Here is a 14266-nt window from a genome sequence, read left to right on the forward strand (position 1 = left end):
TTTTCTGTCTCCTTCGTTCTTGCAGAATTCAAGTCGCGCGACGCCTTCCGTAGCTTGCACGCTTTACCCTACGGAAGGCGTCGCGCGACTTGAATTCTGCAAGAGCGAAGGAGACAGAAAATTATATATCCGTCTCTTTCTTATTGCCCGACGTTGCCCGACACACCGACAGGGCGCGTGACTTGTGTGCGTACGCGACGAAGGCCGATCTCGCGCAGTCACGCCACTCACGCCTCACGCGCAGTCTTCACATTCTTGCGTGTTCTGGCCTTGCGTAAGTGTGCGTAAGTGAACGGTGGTGAACAGCGGCGCACGCAACGCGCGACGTCTCCACGGTCATCCGTCGTCTCCGCGAGTGTGTGTCTCATTTGGGTCATCGTCAACCGTGTCGGAGTGTACCCGGGGCCGCCCGTCACGCCGTTGGCGCGCACCAACGTCGTCGTCGTCGTTGTAGTCGTCGACGCCCGCCCGCTGCCCCCCGCGATCCTCAAATTCGAACGACGGTCCGCGGGCTCGCGGCGCGACGGATATTCGGTCGTCCGTCGTCTCCGCGAGTGTGTGTCTCATTTGAGTCATCGTCGGCCGTGTCGGAGTGTACCCGGGGCCGCCCGTCACGCCGTTGGCGCGCACCAACGTCGTCGTCGTCGTTGTAGTCGTCGACGCCCGCCCGCTGCCCCCCGCGATTCTCAAATTCGAACAACGGTCCGCGGGCTCGCGGCGCGACGGATATTCCACGAGGAGCGGAGAATCGTCCTCGTGAGGGAGGCCGGCGAAGAGATAGGCCGCGTTGTGATTTGCGCGTCCCCTCCGACCCTTCCGCTGTGTGCGTGTGTGTGTCCCGAGTTTCCCGGGACACCCGGCGACCTCGAATTTTGGCGCGAGTGCACCGCCCGCGGCGACAACTTCGCGCCGATCGCGCGCCGATAGTTCGGAACAAAAATTCAGAAAATACATTAAATCCGTAAGTATATAACCTAACCTATAGGGTTTTTGCATATTGTGTGCTATAGAAATTTTTTTAAAAAAACTGACATTTTTTATTAACAGATTGTGTCTTCAAATACAATTGAAACACTCCATGCTGCGGTACGTTTCTATTCTGATGAAAGGAGAAAAGTATTAATTGTGCCTATTAGTGACATTGAACATTTTGATCGTGAAAACTGTACCAACCAACCATATAATACATAAACACAGTAATGACGGCACAGTAATGACGATGAACATAATTCCCCCTTATCACCAGGTGAAGTCTTATGTGTTGGAAGTAAGTATTCGCATTTATTTACTATTGATAGAATATGTTAAGTAATTATACAACTTAAAATTTGAACATTTCAGAAAGATATTTTTGATATACTTTAACAAAGTAAAAAAATTAATAACAATGTATTTGGAATAATTAGTAGTAAACATAAACTTTTTTAAGGTAAAGAAGATTTATTAAATAAAGGACGCTACAAATTTTTGAAAATTCGTCGCAGTGATGCATTGCAACAGTTGCTAATGAAGCAAATAGAAATGGAACACCAAAACAAAAAACCAAGGTAAAAGTGTATAGTGCAAATTTGATGTATTAAAAATATTACATATGTTGTATTCTTACACGTAATATTTTACAGATTACAAAGAAATCGCACAATGGCAAAAAGATTTCCACGAAGTTATAAATATTATTTGCGGTCGTGCAGAGTTGAAGATGTAAGTACCAGAATCATGAGAAGATTGAATTTTAAACCTAAAGTACGGCCAAATAGAATTGTAAGTACCTTATATTTTAAATAATTTTTATTTCAAATAATTTATGCATGCAATTTATGCAATATTTGGACATACATTGTAAGACAAGTCACTTTTAATCACTTTTTAAAAATATAAACTTACAATAAATATTTGATAATGAAAATTATTAATAATAATGTGATTGGATCTGTAAGTGTGTTTATATATGTATACGCTATTCTTATATTTTTTAGACTTGTAAAGATAGTATCGAGGATGTTCAATACGTTGCTGAAAATATGGATATGGGTAACATTAACAAATCACATGAAGATACTGTTACAATGCAAGAGGCTATTATGGAAAACATTAATGAAATAGCGGATACTTCAATCGACGTTAATGAAGCGCAAAATGTTTGCACGGAAAGAGGTGCTGGAACAATAGAAGCTGAAGCATTCAAAATTTGCGAAAAATTAATAACAGAGGATACAAATAATATACAGCTGGACGCAATTGATTTCGATGACGTGTTAAACGTAGAAAATATAAAGGGGAATGATATAAACGTCGCCAGCGATCCTGAGAACAAGGTAATATTGCAGTTCCAAATAGTCGCCGATGAATACTCATAAAGTGTTTACTATCCTTCAGTTTTGTATTTTATTAAACTGATAATTGTTAGATTTATTTATTTTATTTTAATTTAATATATATTACATTTATTTGTGAATGTTGTTTTACATTATAATTTGTGAAATAATTTATTAACTTTTTCATTAAATATTGCAGATGATTTATATAGGAGATCAAGTTTCAGAATGGGATTCGGATTTATTGGTTATATTTAATGATTTAACAGACGACAAAAATGACCATCAACATGATATATGTCGAACACGCACTTTACAAGAGTTTACGTCACATGAAGATTTTCTGAGTGATATTGAAATACCTGTAAACAAATCACGAGGTGAAATATTTTTAATGATTATCGAATACAGTTTAAAATATAAATTATCATTAAATGAAATTATAAGTATGCTGCAACAGATCAATCTTATCTTTTCAAGATTAATATTACCCGATGCACGATGGATAGTCGATAATATTTTAAATCCAAAAGATAAGATAGAATTTCATGGAATTTGTCCCAACTGCTGTAAATATATTGGCAAAATAAATGATGTAGAATCTTGCGTAATTTGTGATGTATGTTCCGAAACCATTAATTTAGAAAATCCATCGTCATCAAATATTTTTGTAATGATTGATCCTACGGAAAATATTAAAATTCTATTAGAAGAAAACGCTGAATATTATGACAACGTCATTAAATTAAGGACATTCAATGGAAAAATAAGAAACATTTTTGATGGAAATATGTACAAGTCATTTATAAAAAAATTACCTGAAAATGATAAACATAATTACGTCACAACCATATTTAATACCGACGGGGCACCGAGATTTGAGAGTTCGAATTACTCGATTTGGCCCATATATTTACAGCTAAATGAAATACCTATTCAAACAAAATTGAATAGGATAATCACCTGTGGTATATGGTTCAGACGAAATAAACCCGAAATGACCGCTTTTTTACATCCATTTACAGAAATGATGACTAAATTAGCAAATCAAGGCATAACATGTAGAATAAACAATGAAGAACGTTTGATTAAAGTATACTCTCTAATTTGTTGTGTGGATTCAGTTGCAAGGGCTCCCATGCAAGGAGTTACATTATTCAATGGGAAGTACGGTTGCAACTGGTGCTTACACCCAGGCGAGTGGTACGAAGGAAGTAATAGGTATCCTATTCTTCAACATACTGTACAAGAGAGAAATATGAAGAATATGATAAAATTTATGATGAAAATTACTGATAAAGAATGTGCCGATGTATATGGATTAAAGTCTATTTCTCCTCTCATAAACTTACCTTATTTTGATGTTTGTAAAGGATTCGTTCCAGATTATATGCACTGCTGCCTTGCTGGTGTTGGAAAACAGATAACAAATAAATTTTTAGAATCGTTGCCAACATCAAAAATAGAAGAACTAAATAAAATTTTACTAAATGTAAAGGTTCCTCACCAACTAGGCCGATTAAGTAGATCCTTTGCCGATATCAGTGACTGGAAAGCTAAAGAGTGGGAGAACTTTATTTTATATTACAGTTTGCCTTTATTCCGATACGCTTTACCGCAACGCTTTGTGAAGTACTGGAGTTTATTTGTTGAAAGCTTGTACACGCTTTTGAAATGTGACATAAGCCTTGATGAACTTAATAAAGCAGATGAAGACTTACACAAGTTCGTATTTTTAACACAAGAATTATTTTCAAAGAAAGCTATGACGTTCAATATACATCAGCTTATTCACATTTCTGAAAGCGTATTAAATTGGGGGCCACTTTGGTCTCATTCAACTTTTCCATTTGAATCCGCGAATAAGGATATACTGCAAGCTATCCATTGTGCAAAAGGTGTAAATCTACAGATTGTTCGCTATGTCCATATGCAACAAACTTTACACACTTTGCGTCATCGCATATATCCACAAGCATCTCCGTTAGTGATAAATTATTGTGAACAGCTAACAGTGAAAAGAATTAAGAAAAGTTGTAAAGTATCATCCATAACTTACCTGGGAGGTGGAAAATTTATAGATGAAAATATTGCACAAAATTTTGGAATGTCTGCAAAATGTACATTAGCTTATCAGAGAGCTATTATAGATGGTTGTCTTGTGTCATCGAAACAAAACAATAAGCGCTCTGACAATAGCTTTGCAATATTAACTGATAATACCTTTATTCGCATACTTGATTTTTTAGTTGACGATGAAAATAATAAAGAAATCACACTCTGTAATATTGTTAATACTTCAAATAGAATCTGTAACTTTCTAAGTATGGTACGTAATATTGGAAATGAAACCATAGCTATACAAACTAAACAAATTGTACAAATTTGTGTTTTTATTGAAATACTTGAAGAATGTTATATAGCAACGCTGCCTAATATTTATCATTATTAAGTTCTTTTTATATTTTCTTTTCCTTGTAAAAATTAAACCATTTTTAATAGTTTGAGGTCAAATATAGCCATTTTATCGCTGGAAACTAGCAATTTTCTATCTATTTATACTACACTGGCTAGTTTCTACTTTAAAAATGGTTTTGTTTTCCATTAGGTATTATATTGTATTATATTATAAGAAATGTATTATATATTATAAGGATTTAAATATAAATTGTAATTTTTATGTTTTTCCTTCAATAAAAAATTAATTTTTTAAAAAAATTTAAGTATTCTCTAATTTAATATAATTACACTTGGCAATGTTTTTATTAATTGTATAAAATAATTTTTTTTTATATAAAATGGTTAATGAGATCACATAAGAGATCTCATATGAGGGTTATATATATATGAGGTCTCGTAAAAGATATCATATGAAGCTGAAATGAGATTTTGGCACAAAATGTCATATGAGATCGCATACACGAAGCTGTGCGCGAATTAATCAGAACTCTCATATGAGATCACATGCAGGATCACATATGTGTTGTCATACGTATTCTCACGCGATAATTTTTAGCAGGGCAATTTTCTTTGATGTATTATAAAACAGAATTACTTTGTTTGTTGAAGTTTTACTTAAGTTAATGTGTGTTAATAAATATGTGTATATGTATTGTGACGTTGCGGCCCGCCGCTTTGTGGCAGCGCCCCACCGCCGTTACAAAGCGCGGAAATTCGCGCTCAGGGACGAGCCAGAGAGGCGACGACGAGATCTCCAGGGGGCCGAATAATTATATCATTTTCGCGTTTTGACTATTTGTTTTATTTTTATGTAACTGTAAAACGCGCGGCGTCTCACCCCACCACGACGAATCTTCGAGGAAATACACGTAGCGGAAGGGTCCGGGAGGACCAAGGACCGAGGAGGGGTGGCGAGGGCAAAAGCGGAAACCACTGGGATCCCGGGCGGCGAGAGCAACGCGGCAGGCGTGCGGCAAATGAGGCAACAATGGACAAGACCGCCGATAGCGGGGCCCCAGGCGTCTGGGGAAAACCCGGCCTCAGCAATCTGCCTCCACGAAATACCGGCCCGCGGTCCGGTATTACCGGGTGACTGATCACCGCCCCGAGGTCAAACCGGAGGCACACCGGCTAGAACGAAGTCCAGTCCGCTGTCCAGGGACAAATTGAAGGAGTCGCTACGCCGCCGAGGGACCGTTGCGCGCCCCCGAAGTATCCACCTTACGACAATCCTGCGTTAAAATATCGCGCGAGCTTGCAAGCTCGCTCCCGATTGGTCGGCGCGCCCCTACGGAAGGGGGTGCCACATCGATTCCGCAATCGAGCGGATTTAGCGAGATACTCTCTGGTCGTCCGTCGGCAAGTCCGAACGTTCTAATAAGTAAGATTCGCGATAGCCACCCCGAGTCGGGAGAATCTGTTACGCTGCGACGACTTTTGGTACGAGGTGACGGCGAGGAGCCCAGGAGAGAAGGCGTCACACCGGTGAGGTTGCCCGCAAGTAATACCGACATGTAAAGCCACGACGCCGCCCTCCGGTGCGCGCTCTCGTTCGGGAAACGTTTGTAATATCGCGACACGTACGGTCCCTTGAGACCGAGTATCAAGTGGAGTATCGAATGGCGATCGACAGCGAGAGCGAAGGGCCTCGGGATGGTATCGTGGCCGCGGAACCGTGACAAAGCCGTGATAGCGAGCCTCTGGAGATCCGAGTCTGTTTTCGTGTAATGTCCGCGCTCGTGGTTGCGTCTCGCGCACACGGTGTTCACGGCGTATCGAATTACCAAACATTACTTATGTTGGAATGTCGTCCGCGTCGGCCCATCAATCGCGTTAACGTGCCGTTTATGTGGGCTAATTTCCTTAGGAAATTATTCGTGTTATGATAGTTATGTTCCCCCTTGAGGACGTGACACCTTGCCGCGGTAAGGGGGCTCACATGTCTCAGCTCTGAGGGCTGGGATATGTGCTAAGATCACGTCGGGAGTGTATCACTCGTGAATGCACTCCCATATCGCGAGGGTGGCAGATCACCCGCCCGGGTTTGTACCGGAAGGGCTCACCGACGGGAGGAGGGATTTTTTTAGATCCCGAATCTCATCAATGGGCCGGGGCACAGGAGGGGGAAATCCCCTTGCCTAGAACGGAGGGAAAGCTGATCGAGCTCCTCCCGAGGCTCCGGGACTGTGCTCCTAGGTAGGGATAGATTCATCCTCGTAATGGAGGATCGAGTAGGTAGTTGCACCCGTGAGGGATCTTAAAATCCCACAAGGGGGCTAGGTATAAAAGTGCCCGACCGACGGCACTTGCGACGGGATAGCTCTGGAGATGGTTGCGGGATCCCTCGAGACTTCGCGCCTTGGGACTGTCCGTCTGCCGTCTCTTGAGCGAGCAGAGGTCCACCTTTCCCCTGTTAAAAACTCGAAGGCGGGGACACGGGCAGGTGGGGGATGGATGATTGAAGGATCTTTGGATCCCGATGTCAAACATCTCACCAACAGGGGTGCGCCTTCCCCTCGTATAAAAACTCGGAGTGCGCTCGGGCCGGAGATACTTGTGCATGGCAAGTATCTCCGGGGGTACACGAGACCCAAACAGGGGCCCGCCTCACCCTGCACAAACGGAGGTAGTAGGGACAGCTACTCCTATGAGTAGGAGATTCGGGCAGGGGATGCTCTGGAAGCGTTGGCGCTTTCCCCCGTGGGAGGGTGCCCGCGTGGACAGAGCATCCATTCGCATCCGCGGCGCGTTAGCTTCGGGGATAGTTGATGGTCGGGCGGTCCCTCGAATCTTCGCGCCTTGGGGCTGTCCGTCTCCCATTACCGGAGCAAGCAGGGGTCCGCCTTCCCCTGTTGAAAAATTCGAAGGCGGAAACACGGGCAGGGGGGATAAATGGTTGAAGGATCCTTGGATCCCGATGCCAAACATCTCACCAACAAGGGCCGGCCTTCCTCTCGTATAAAAACTCGTAGGCTTCGGGCCGGAGATATTTGTGCATGACAAATACCTCTGGGGGTACACGAGACCCAAACAGGGGCTCGCCTCACCCTTCAAATCGGAGGTGGTAGGTTAGGGATATAGCTATTCCTTATGCACAGGAGACCCGGGTAGGGATGGTCTGGAAGTGTTGGCATTTCCCTCCGTGGGGGGATGTCCGCGCGGACAGAACATTAAAACGGGTTTCGCGAAAGCGAGGTGTCGCGCGGGGGTTTTCGAGACTGTCTCGGAGATTCAGCCGCGACACACCGCTAGACGTCCAGGGGTTCGGGGGCCTTCCCCTAGGGTAAAAACACGAAGGCCAGGCCACGTGGTAGGGGATGATGAATGATCAAGGGGGTTCAGGAACTCCCGAGATCACCCATCATACCAACAGGGGTGCGCCTTCCCCCTCGTATAAAAACTCGGAGAGCGCGGGTGGGGGCATCAGCATAGATGCATCTCCTAATGGCGGTGCTGCGGCCGATGGGAGACACTGGGATTAACGACCCCAGCTAAAGGTTCTCCTATCGTTTCTATTGCGGTCCGGGCTTCTAAGTCTACGGCGCAATCGTTAAGCGTCCGTCTGGTGGGGTTGTCGGCTCACCCACTCAAAACAGCGGAGCCGGCCCCAGGAAGGAGCCATCCCCATATGCTGCTGGCGAGAGGACGGCGGCGGGGGTGGATGCCTGAGAGGGTGGACCTGTGTAGGGTCAGTGGTTGGGTTTTGGCACACTATTTTCCCCTCTGGGGTCGGGGGCTGACTCCGGGGGCCCATTTGAGGGCTTTCCGGGCTGCCCCTGATACGGGCTTTGCGAACCCGAGGTACCCGAGCACACCAGTACCGTAATCTTCGTCAGTCTTTGGGCTGGCGAAGACCGGGGAGTCCCTCCGGGGACTCGCGAGGTAGGCGGCCTCTATAAAAAGTCCGCCCGGTCGGACGGGACCGTGAGGGAGCGAGCTAGCTTAGGCTAGCTCCGTTGCCCGGCCGTCCTATGGGAAGGAAAACCCAGAGAAAAAACCGGGGGTCCGGCTGCCCTGCTTAGGAGACTGGCTAGCTTCGGCGAACCAGTCTCAAACAGCCGGTAGGGGAAGGCGACCCTGACTACAAACGCCCGGTCGGCCGGGACCATTAAGGGATTTTGATTCTTCCACCGGCAAACAAGACGGGGTGGGCCTTTCCTCCATCTATTGCACGCCGGTGCTCCGGCAGGATGGGGAAACAACCTCACGACCATTGCATGCCGGTGCTCCGGCAGATCGTGGGATTGCGGGCCCACCGCGGGTCGTCCGGGCCGCTCGGAAATGATCCGAGGCCGCGGCCGGGCGACCACAGGAGGGAGGACCCATCGGGCTGCCCGGAAGTTTCCGGGTCAGGGCCGGCGGTGTCCTGCCGCCGGATATAGGGGCCGGCGGCTCGTGTATTAGCCTGTCGGTCGGCGGATGCGGTGATCGGGGGAGCATCCTGTGCCCTGTCCTCTCGCGGGCGGCGGGAGACCAGGATCGAGTTTACTCGGCCGGTTCTCTCGTCTGCGCGCGGGAGAAGTATGGTGGGGGCTTCCCCGGTTCTGGTTCATCGATCGGCGGACGGTGTACTTTCCAGGGGTCGGGGGCGGCCTCTGGGGCCCGAAGGGGCTTTGGGCGGGCGTCTCCGATACGGGTTTGGCAAACCCGGGGTACCCGAGCTCGGGCAGGCTGGTCTCGTGAGGCCAGAAAGCCCACCAGCCTAGGAAAAGGAAAACTCCGAAATTAAACCATTTTAAAACAATATGAAAATGTACACCAAGGAGAAGACGACCTTACCGTCTCAGAGTGAACGGACACCCGGGGACCGGCGAGAGGGGGGTACCGTCCCAACCTCCCTCCCGTCGTCATCCAACGATGGGCTACCCGGCGAGTTGGGAGCAAGCTCGCCGGGGAAAACGGCTATCGCTGCCGCTAAGAACCAAGAGGGGACGCGCATAATTAAACCGGGCAAACCTGCTCCGGCGTGCGTCAAAGCGAGGATAGACGGGTCTCTTGGATCCGCCTCCTCACACGATGTGGGCAAGGTCTCCAAAACCGGAGACGGGACGAGTATTTCCCGCAGCTCGGTCAAAGGGAACCGATCGAAGGGCGAGAACAGAGACTTGTCCGCGCCCAATAACAGGTCGCGGTCTAATAGTAGGAAGAGGACCACGTCCCAACTCTCCAAAAATAGGAGGATGAAGGAGATGGAGGAGTTGGAGGCCCTTAGCGCTGCTCCCACACTGGAGCTCCTCGGGGTAATAATCGAGAACCTTCGGGGTATCGACCAAGCCCTGGGGGAAAGCGCCAATGTTAGTGAGCGAATAAAAGAGCTCATGAACAGTGCGATGGCCACAATCTCGGCTGCCGCCCAGCATTTGGCAATGCGTATGATGGGAGTAACCCTATGATAGGGATTGCTTGCGATGCCGAATTGGAGGCTCTCCGGAGGAAAATCACCTCCCAACAACAGGAGATCAGCAACCTGAAGGCGCTGAAGGAGGAGAACGGGAGGTTGCAGCAGCAAATAACATTGCTGCAACAACAAATGGGACTGCTGCAAGAACAAATGCAGCAGGACCCAGACAGGAGAGCGCAAACGTCTCCGGAAAGGATATGAAGGAAACGGAAGCGCTTGGCGAATCCACGGTCCGTGAGCTCGGACTCGGAGGAGCCCGAGAAAAAAATGGACAAGGACGAACCATGTGGGAGGGAGAAGATCCTCGAGGAGATAGTAGTGGAGGGCATGCCCGAAGCCAGGCGCCCTCCTCTCCTCGCGGTCTCCAAAGTGCTGGACGAGGCCGTGCCGCCGGCTGCCTCCCTCGCAAAAACGAGTCCAGGCAAGCCGGGCGACGCCGCCTCGGGCAAGGAAACGAAAGAGAAAGGATTAGAGGAGAGGATCCTCAACTCCCTTTCTCAAAAAATCGAGGGAATGTTCGCGGAGTTGAGGAGAGCTATCCCCTCACCGACAGTGAATGCTTCGGCGACGACAGCCCCGCTTTCAAGCGGGACGAAGGTGCCGCCAAGATCAGTGCTGGGAGGATCCACAAAGGAAAAGGAAAGGAAGAAAGAAGGGAAAAAAGCCACTCCGACGACGGTGATTTCTGCCCAGTGCTCTGAATGTCAACGTAAAGAAATTCAAGCAAGCGCGGGTAAACGGCGGGAGTAACTATGACTCTCTTAAGGGTGGGGGGGCTGCCACCCTCAGTCGCTTCCTGCCCTGCGGAGTTGTAGTTGCTCGCTCGCAAGGAGGCGTAAGATCTTACAGCCTCAAGTCTGCCCCACCTCCAAGTTGGTGCTCGCCGGGTAGCGGACGGGGTTCAGGCGATACGGGTGCACGCCCTGGGCACTCGGCTGATCAACGTGATCAGTGCCATCGGGTACATTCCCGTCAGGGTAACGAATATGTGCTGGACGATGTATCTTGGGCCACCATGTACCAAATACCTATCAAACGATCAGCGGATGCGACACATGGTAGTGAGTGGGGCGTGGGACACTCACGGCGACGACTCGTCACACGTGAGCCGGGAGGCGCTCGACACAAGTACTGAGGGCGGCGCGGCGGGGGTGCCCACACCGGAGAGTTTATTTGTTGGGAGCCTTACACTCCCGATATTTTGGCGATGCTCCGGTGCCCTGCTGAAGAGGTGTTGGTCTCTCAGGGGCTGTGGTTAGCTGGATAGGGCGGAGTAGATTGGACTCGGGGTCGAAAGTTATTGTTTGCGCAGAAGGGCGATCCAATTCATTCCTGCAGGATCGTTTAGCCAGGGCCCGTTGTTACCAGGAACCGTACTGACACTAAGCGGTAAGACGCGCCGAAAGACGTCATCTAATTAGTGACGCGCATGAATGGATTAACGAAATTCCCACTGTCCCTATCTACTATCTAGCGAAACCACTGCCAAGGGAACAGGCTTGGAAAAATTAGCCGGGAAAAAAGACCCTGTTGAGCTTGACTCTAGTCTGGCAAAAAGTCTGGTGCCGTCAAAGACAAGTCGGTCAAGCCCGCGACCGTCGTCCCCCTCCCTAAGCCAACGTCTGTCACAGATAGACCGTGGACAGAGGTGGTAAAGAGAGGGAAGAGGAAGGAAGGGGGTGGTGCCCCTACCGCTGCACAATCGGCAGCGAAAGGAAAGGCACCCCCGAAAAGGGCCACCGGAAAAGCTCCCTCGAAAGGGGATACTACATCGGGAGGGGCCAACGTAAAGGCCCCTGCCACCAAACCAGTGCCCCCAAAGAGAAAGGTGCCGCGCACCTCCGCCGTTGTCCTCATGTGCCCTGAGGGCAACTATGCGGAATGTATGTTGGAGGTGCGCCGGCGGATAAAGCTGGCGGATTTAGGGATCCAGTCTCACAACATCCGTCGCACGGCTACCAACGCGTATAGCATCAAAGTGGCCGGCGAAGGAAACAAGCAGAAGGCAGACACCTTGGCCAATAAGATGGCCGAGGTGCTCGCGGGGAAGAAGAGAGTCCGTGTTGCGAGGCCTGAGCTCATGGCAGAGCTCAGGCTGAGCAACATGGATGATTCGGTGTCGAAGGCCGATGCTAGGAAGACCCTGGCGGAAAAGGGGAAGATCCCCCCGACCGCCATCAAGGTGGGTCTCCCGAAGCGAGTGGCGAACGGCCTCTACACTGTGGTCGTGTGCTGCCCGCTGACACTGGCAAATTTACTTTCTCGGGAAAGGAAAATAGTCATTGGATGGGCCAAAGCAAAGGTGGAGTTGCTGACAAAAAGGCCCCTCCAATGCTACAGGTGCATGTCGTTCGGGCACACCCGGGCGACATGCACCAGCGTGGTCGACCGCACTGGACTGTGCTACCGGTGCGGCAAGGAAGGCCACCTCGCCAAAATATGCACAGACGAACCACACTGCGTCGTCTGTGCGGGCGCGGGACGACCTGCCAACCATCGGGTTGGTGGGAAGTCCTGCAAAGGCCCGAAAAAGACCGGGGAAAATGTCCCCCAAAATAGGCAAGGCCCAGGCGAGCGGGGGAGAAAAGTTTCCCGCAAAACTGAAGACGAAGGGCCCTGCACAACCAACCAAAAAGGCTGGCAGTAAAAGCGGCAAGGCCAAATCGGCCCAAAAGCCGCCAAAGGAGGGAGAGACTCCACGTCCACTAATTAGAATGCTCAGCAATAAGCGAGCGAACATGGATGTCTCCCGCTTTCAGAAGAGTAAGCAGGAGACAGCGGGAGAAGGAGGAAAAAAGGCGACAAGGTGGGCAAGCCTACACTAATTGTCGCCTCAACGTCGGGGGGTGTGGGGAAGAGAGCGGCAAAAGCCATTGAACCGGCGCCGAAGGTAGCCGAACCCATCCCCATGAAAGTGTGCGAGGAGGCGAAAATGGTCGCGATAGCTGCTGGCTCACCCGAGCCAGCAGAAAAGGCAGAGTAGGCAGCAGGTGAGGGCTCAGTTGAGTGGATCGAGCCCGCGGTAACCCAGAGTGCGGCGGGGCCAATTTCCGACCCCGCCGCCGCGATAGAGGGCATCGAGCTGGAGGACTCTGAGGACAAACAAAAATGTCTCTCAAAGTCTTACAAGTGAACCTAAACCTAAACCACTGCCGCGCGGCCCAAAATCTTTTCATTCAGACGATGACCGAGCGTGGGAGTGGGTTGGGAATTGTCGCGGAGCCGTGGCTGATCCCGAACGACCACCCACATTGGTTCGCGGACTGGCGCGGCTCCGCGGCCATCTACTGGAGGCCGCTGCCACGATCCCCGCCGTGCACTTGTGTCGAGGCCGGCGAGGGATACGTGGTGGCGAAGTGGGGGTCCATACTCATTGTTGCGGTATATACCCCTCTTAGCTGGGACTTGGCAAAGATTGAGGGAGTGCTGGACGTGATAGATTTGTGCGTCCGACAGCACCCCCAGAGCCAGGTAATAGTCGCCGGGGACTTCAATGCAAAATCTGCACTGTGGGGTTCCCGGCGGCCAAATGTGAGGGGTCCCACCCTGGAGGGGTGGGCGGCGGGCCTAGGCCTGTGCCTAATAAACAGAGGCCGTAAAAGCACGTGCGTGCGTCGGCAGGGGACGTCCATAGTCAATTTGACGACCCCCGCACGGCGCGCTGTATTCGTGATTGGGGGATGATGAAAGGTAGTGAAACGCTGTCGGACCACCAGCTGATAGAGATGGTGGTCCAAGTCGCCCCCCCCCGCACGTGCTAGCCCGCCGCCGCAAAACGGAGGGATCAAAGAGATGGGCCCTCAAGAAGTTAAACCCGGACCGCCTAAGGGCGGCGGTCCTGGGTCTGACTTGGGGAGATTTCGAGGAGGAAGTGGGCGGTGACGCCGCGGGGAACTACGACCTAAAGTCGGAAGTCGAGAGGTTGCGGGAGCTCATGGAACGCGCGTGCGACATCGCGATGTCCCGCAGCCGTAAACCTCCCCCGCGGCGCGCCGCATACTGGTGGACCAAGGAGGATTGAACGCTCTTAGGCGCTCCTCGGTCCAAGCGAAGAGACGATGGCTGAGGGCCCGCGCTGTACTTGGGACCC

At 49.7% G+C, this 14266-nt stretch overlaps 2 protein-coding genes across 5 annotated transcripts in view; both read left to right on the forward strand.

Annotated features, from left to right (window-relative positions):
* Window positions 1-212: 212 nt before the first annotated feature.
* LOC139812898 (uncharacterized) lies at window positions 213-4909 on the forward strand. 4 transcript variants are annotated; one of them, XM_071778070.1, is made up of 7 exons: window positions 213-961; window positions 1048-1267; window positions 1430-1547; window positions 1623-1701; window positions 1977-2315; window positions 2515-2695; window positions 3341-4909. In XM_071778070.1, exons 3-7 carry the CDS (start codon window positions 1507-1509, stop codon window positions 4765-4767), a joined length of 2067 nt encoding a protein of 688 aa, XP_071634171.1. In that variant the 5' UTR covers window positions 213-961; window positions 1048-1267; window positions 1430-1506; the 3' UTR covers window positions 4768-4909. The 4 variants fall into 4 exon arrangements, with proteins under 4 accessions (XP_071634171.1, XP_071634172.1, XP_071634170.1 ...); XM_071778071.1 differs by having other exon boundaries at window positions 217-961; window positions 1623-1761; window positions 3440-4909; XM_071778069.1 differs by having other exon boundaries at window positions 218-961; window positions 1623-1761.
* An 8450-nt stretch (window positions 4910-13359) lies between these two features.
* The window catches only part of LOC139812878 (putative nuclease HARBI1), a 2851-nt gene continuing 1944 nt past the window's right edge, over window positions 13360-14266 (forward strand). Inside the window, exon 1 of the mRNA XM_071777991.1 lies at window positions 13360-13647. Coding sequence (XP_071634092.1) covers window positions 13360-13647 — 288 coding nt within the window. The remainder of the gene's footprint in view (window positions 13648-14266) is intronic.

The sequence above is a fragment of the Temnothorax longispinosus genome, chromosome 5 (assembly GCF_030848805.1).
Source record: "Temnothorax longispinosus isolate EJ_2023e chromosome 5, Tlon_JGU_v1, whole genome shotgun sequence".
NCBI lineage: Eukaryota > Metazoa > Arthropoda > Insecta > Hymenoptera > Formicidae > Temnothorax > Temnothorax longispinosus.

Coding starts and splice junctions, on each gene's coding strand:
- LOC139812898 (XM_071778069.1), top strand. CDS start 1,507: ATGAAGCAAATAGAAATGGAACACCAAAACAAAAAACCAAG. Junction 1,762..1,976: donor AAGTACGGCCAAATAGAATT/GTAAGTACCTTA, acceptor TATATTTTTTAG/ACTTGTAAAGATAGTATCGA. Junction 2,316..2,514: donor CCAGCGATCCTGAGAACAAG/GTAATATTGCAG, acceptor TAAATATTGCAG/ATGATTTATATAGGAGATCA.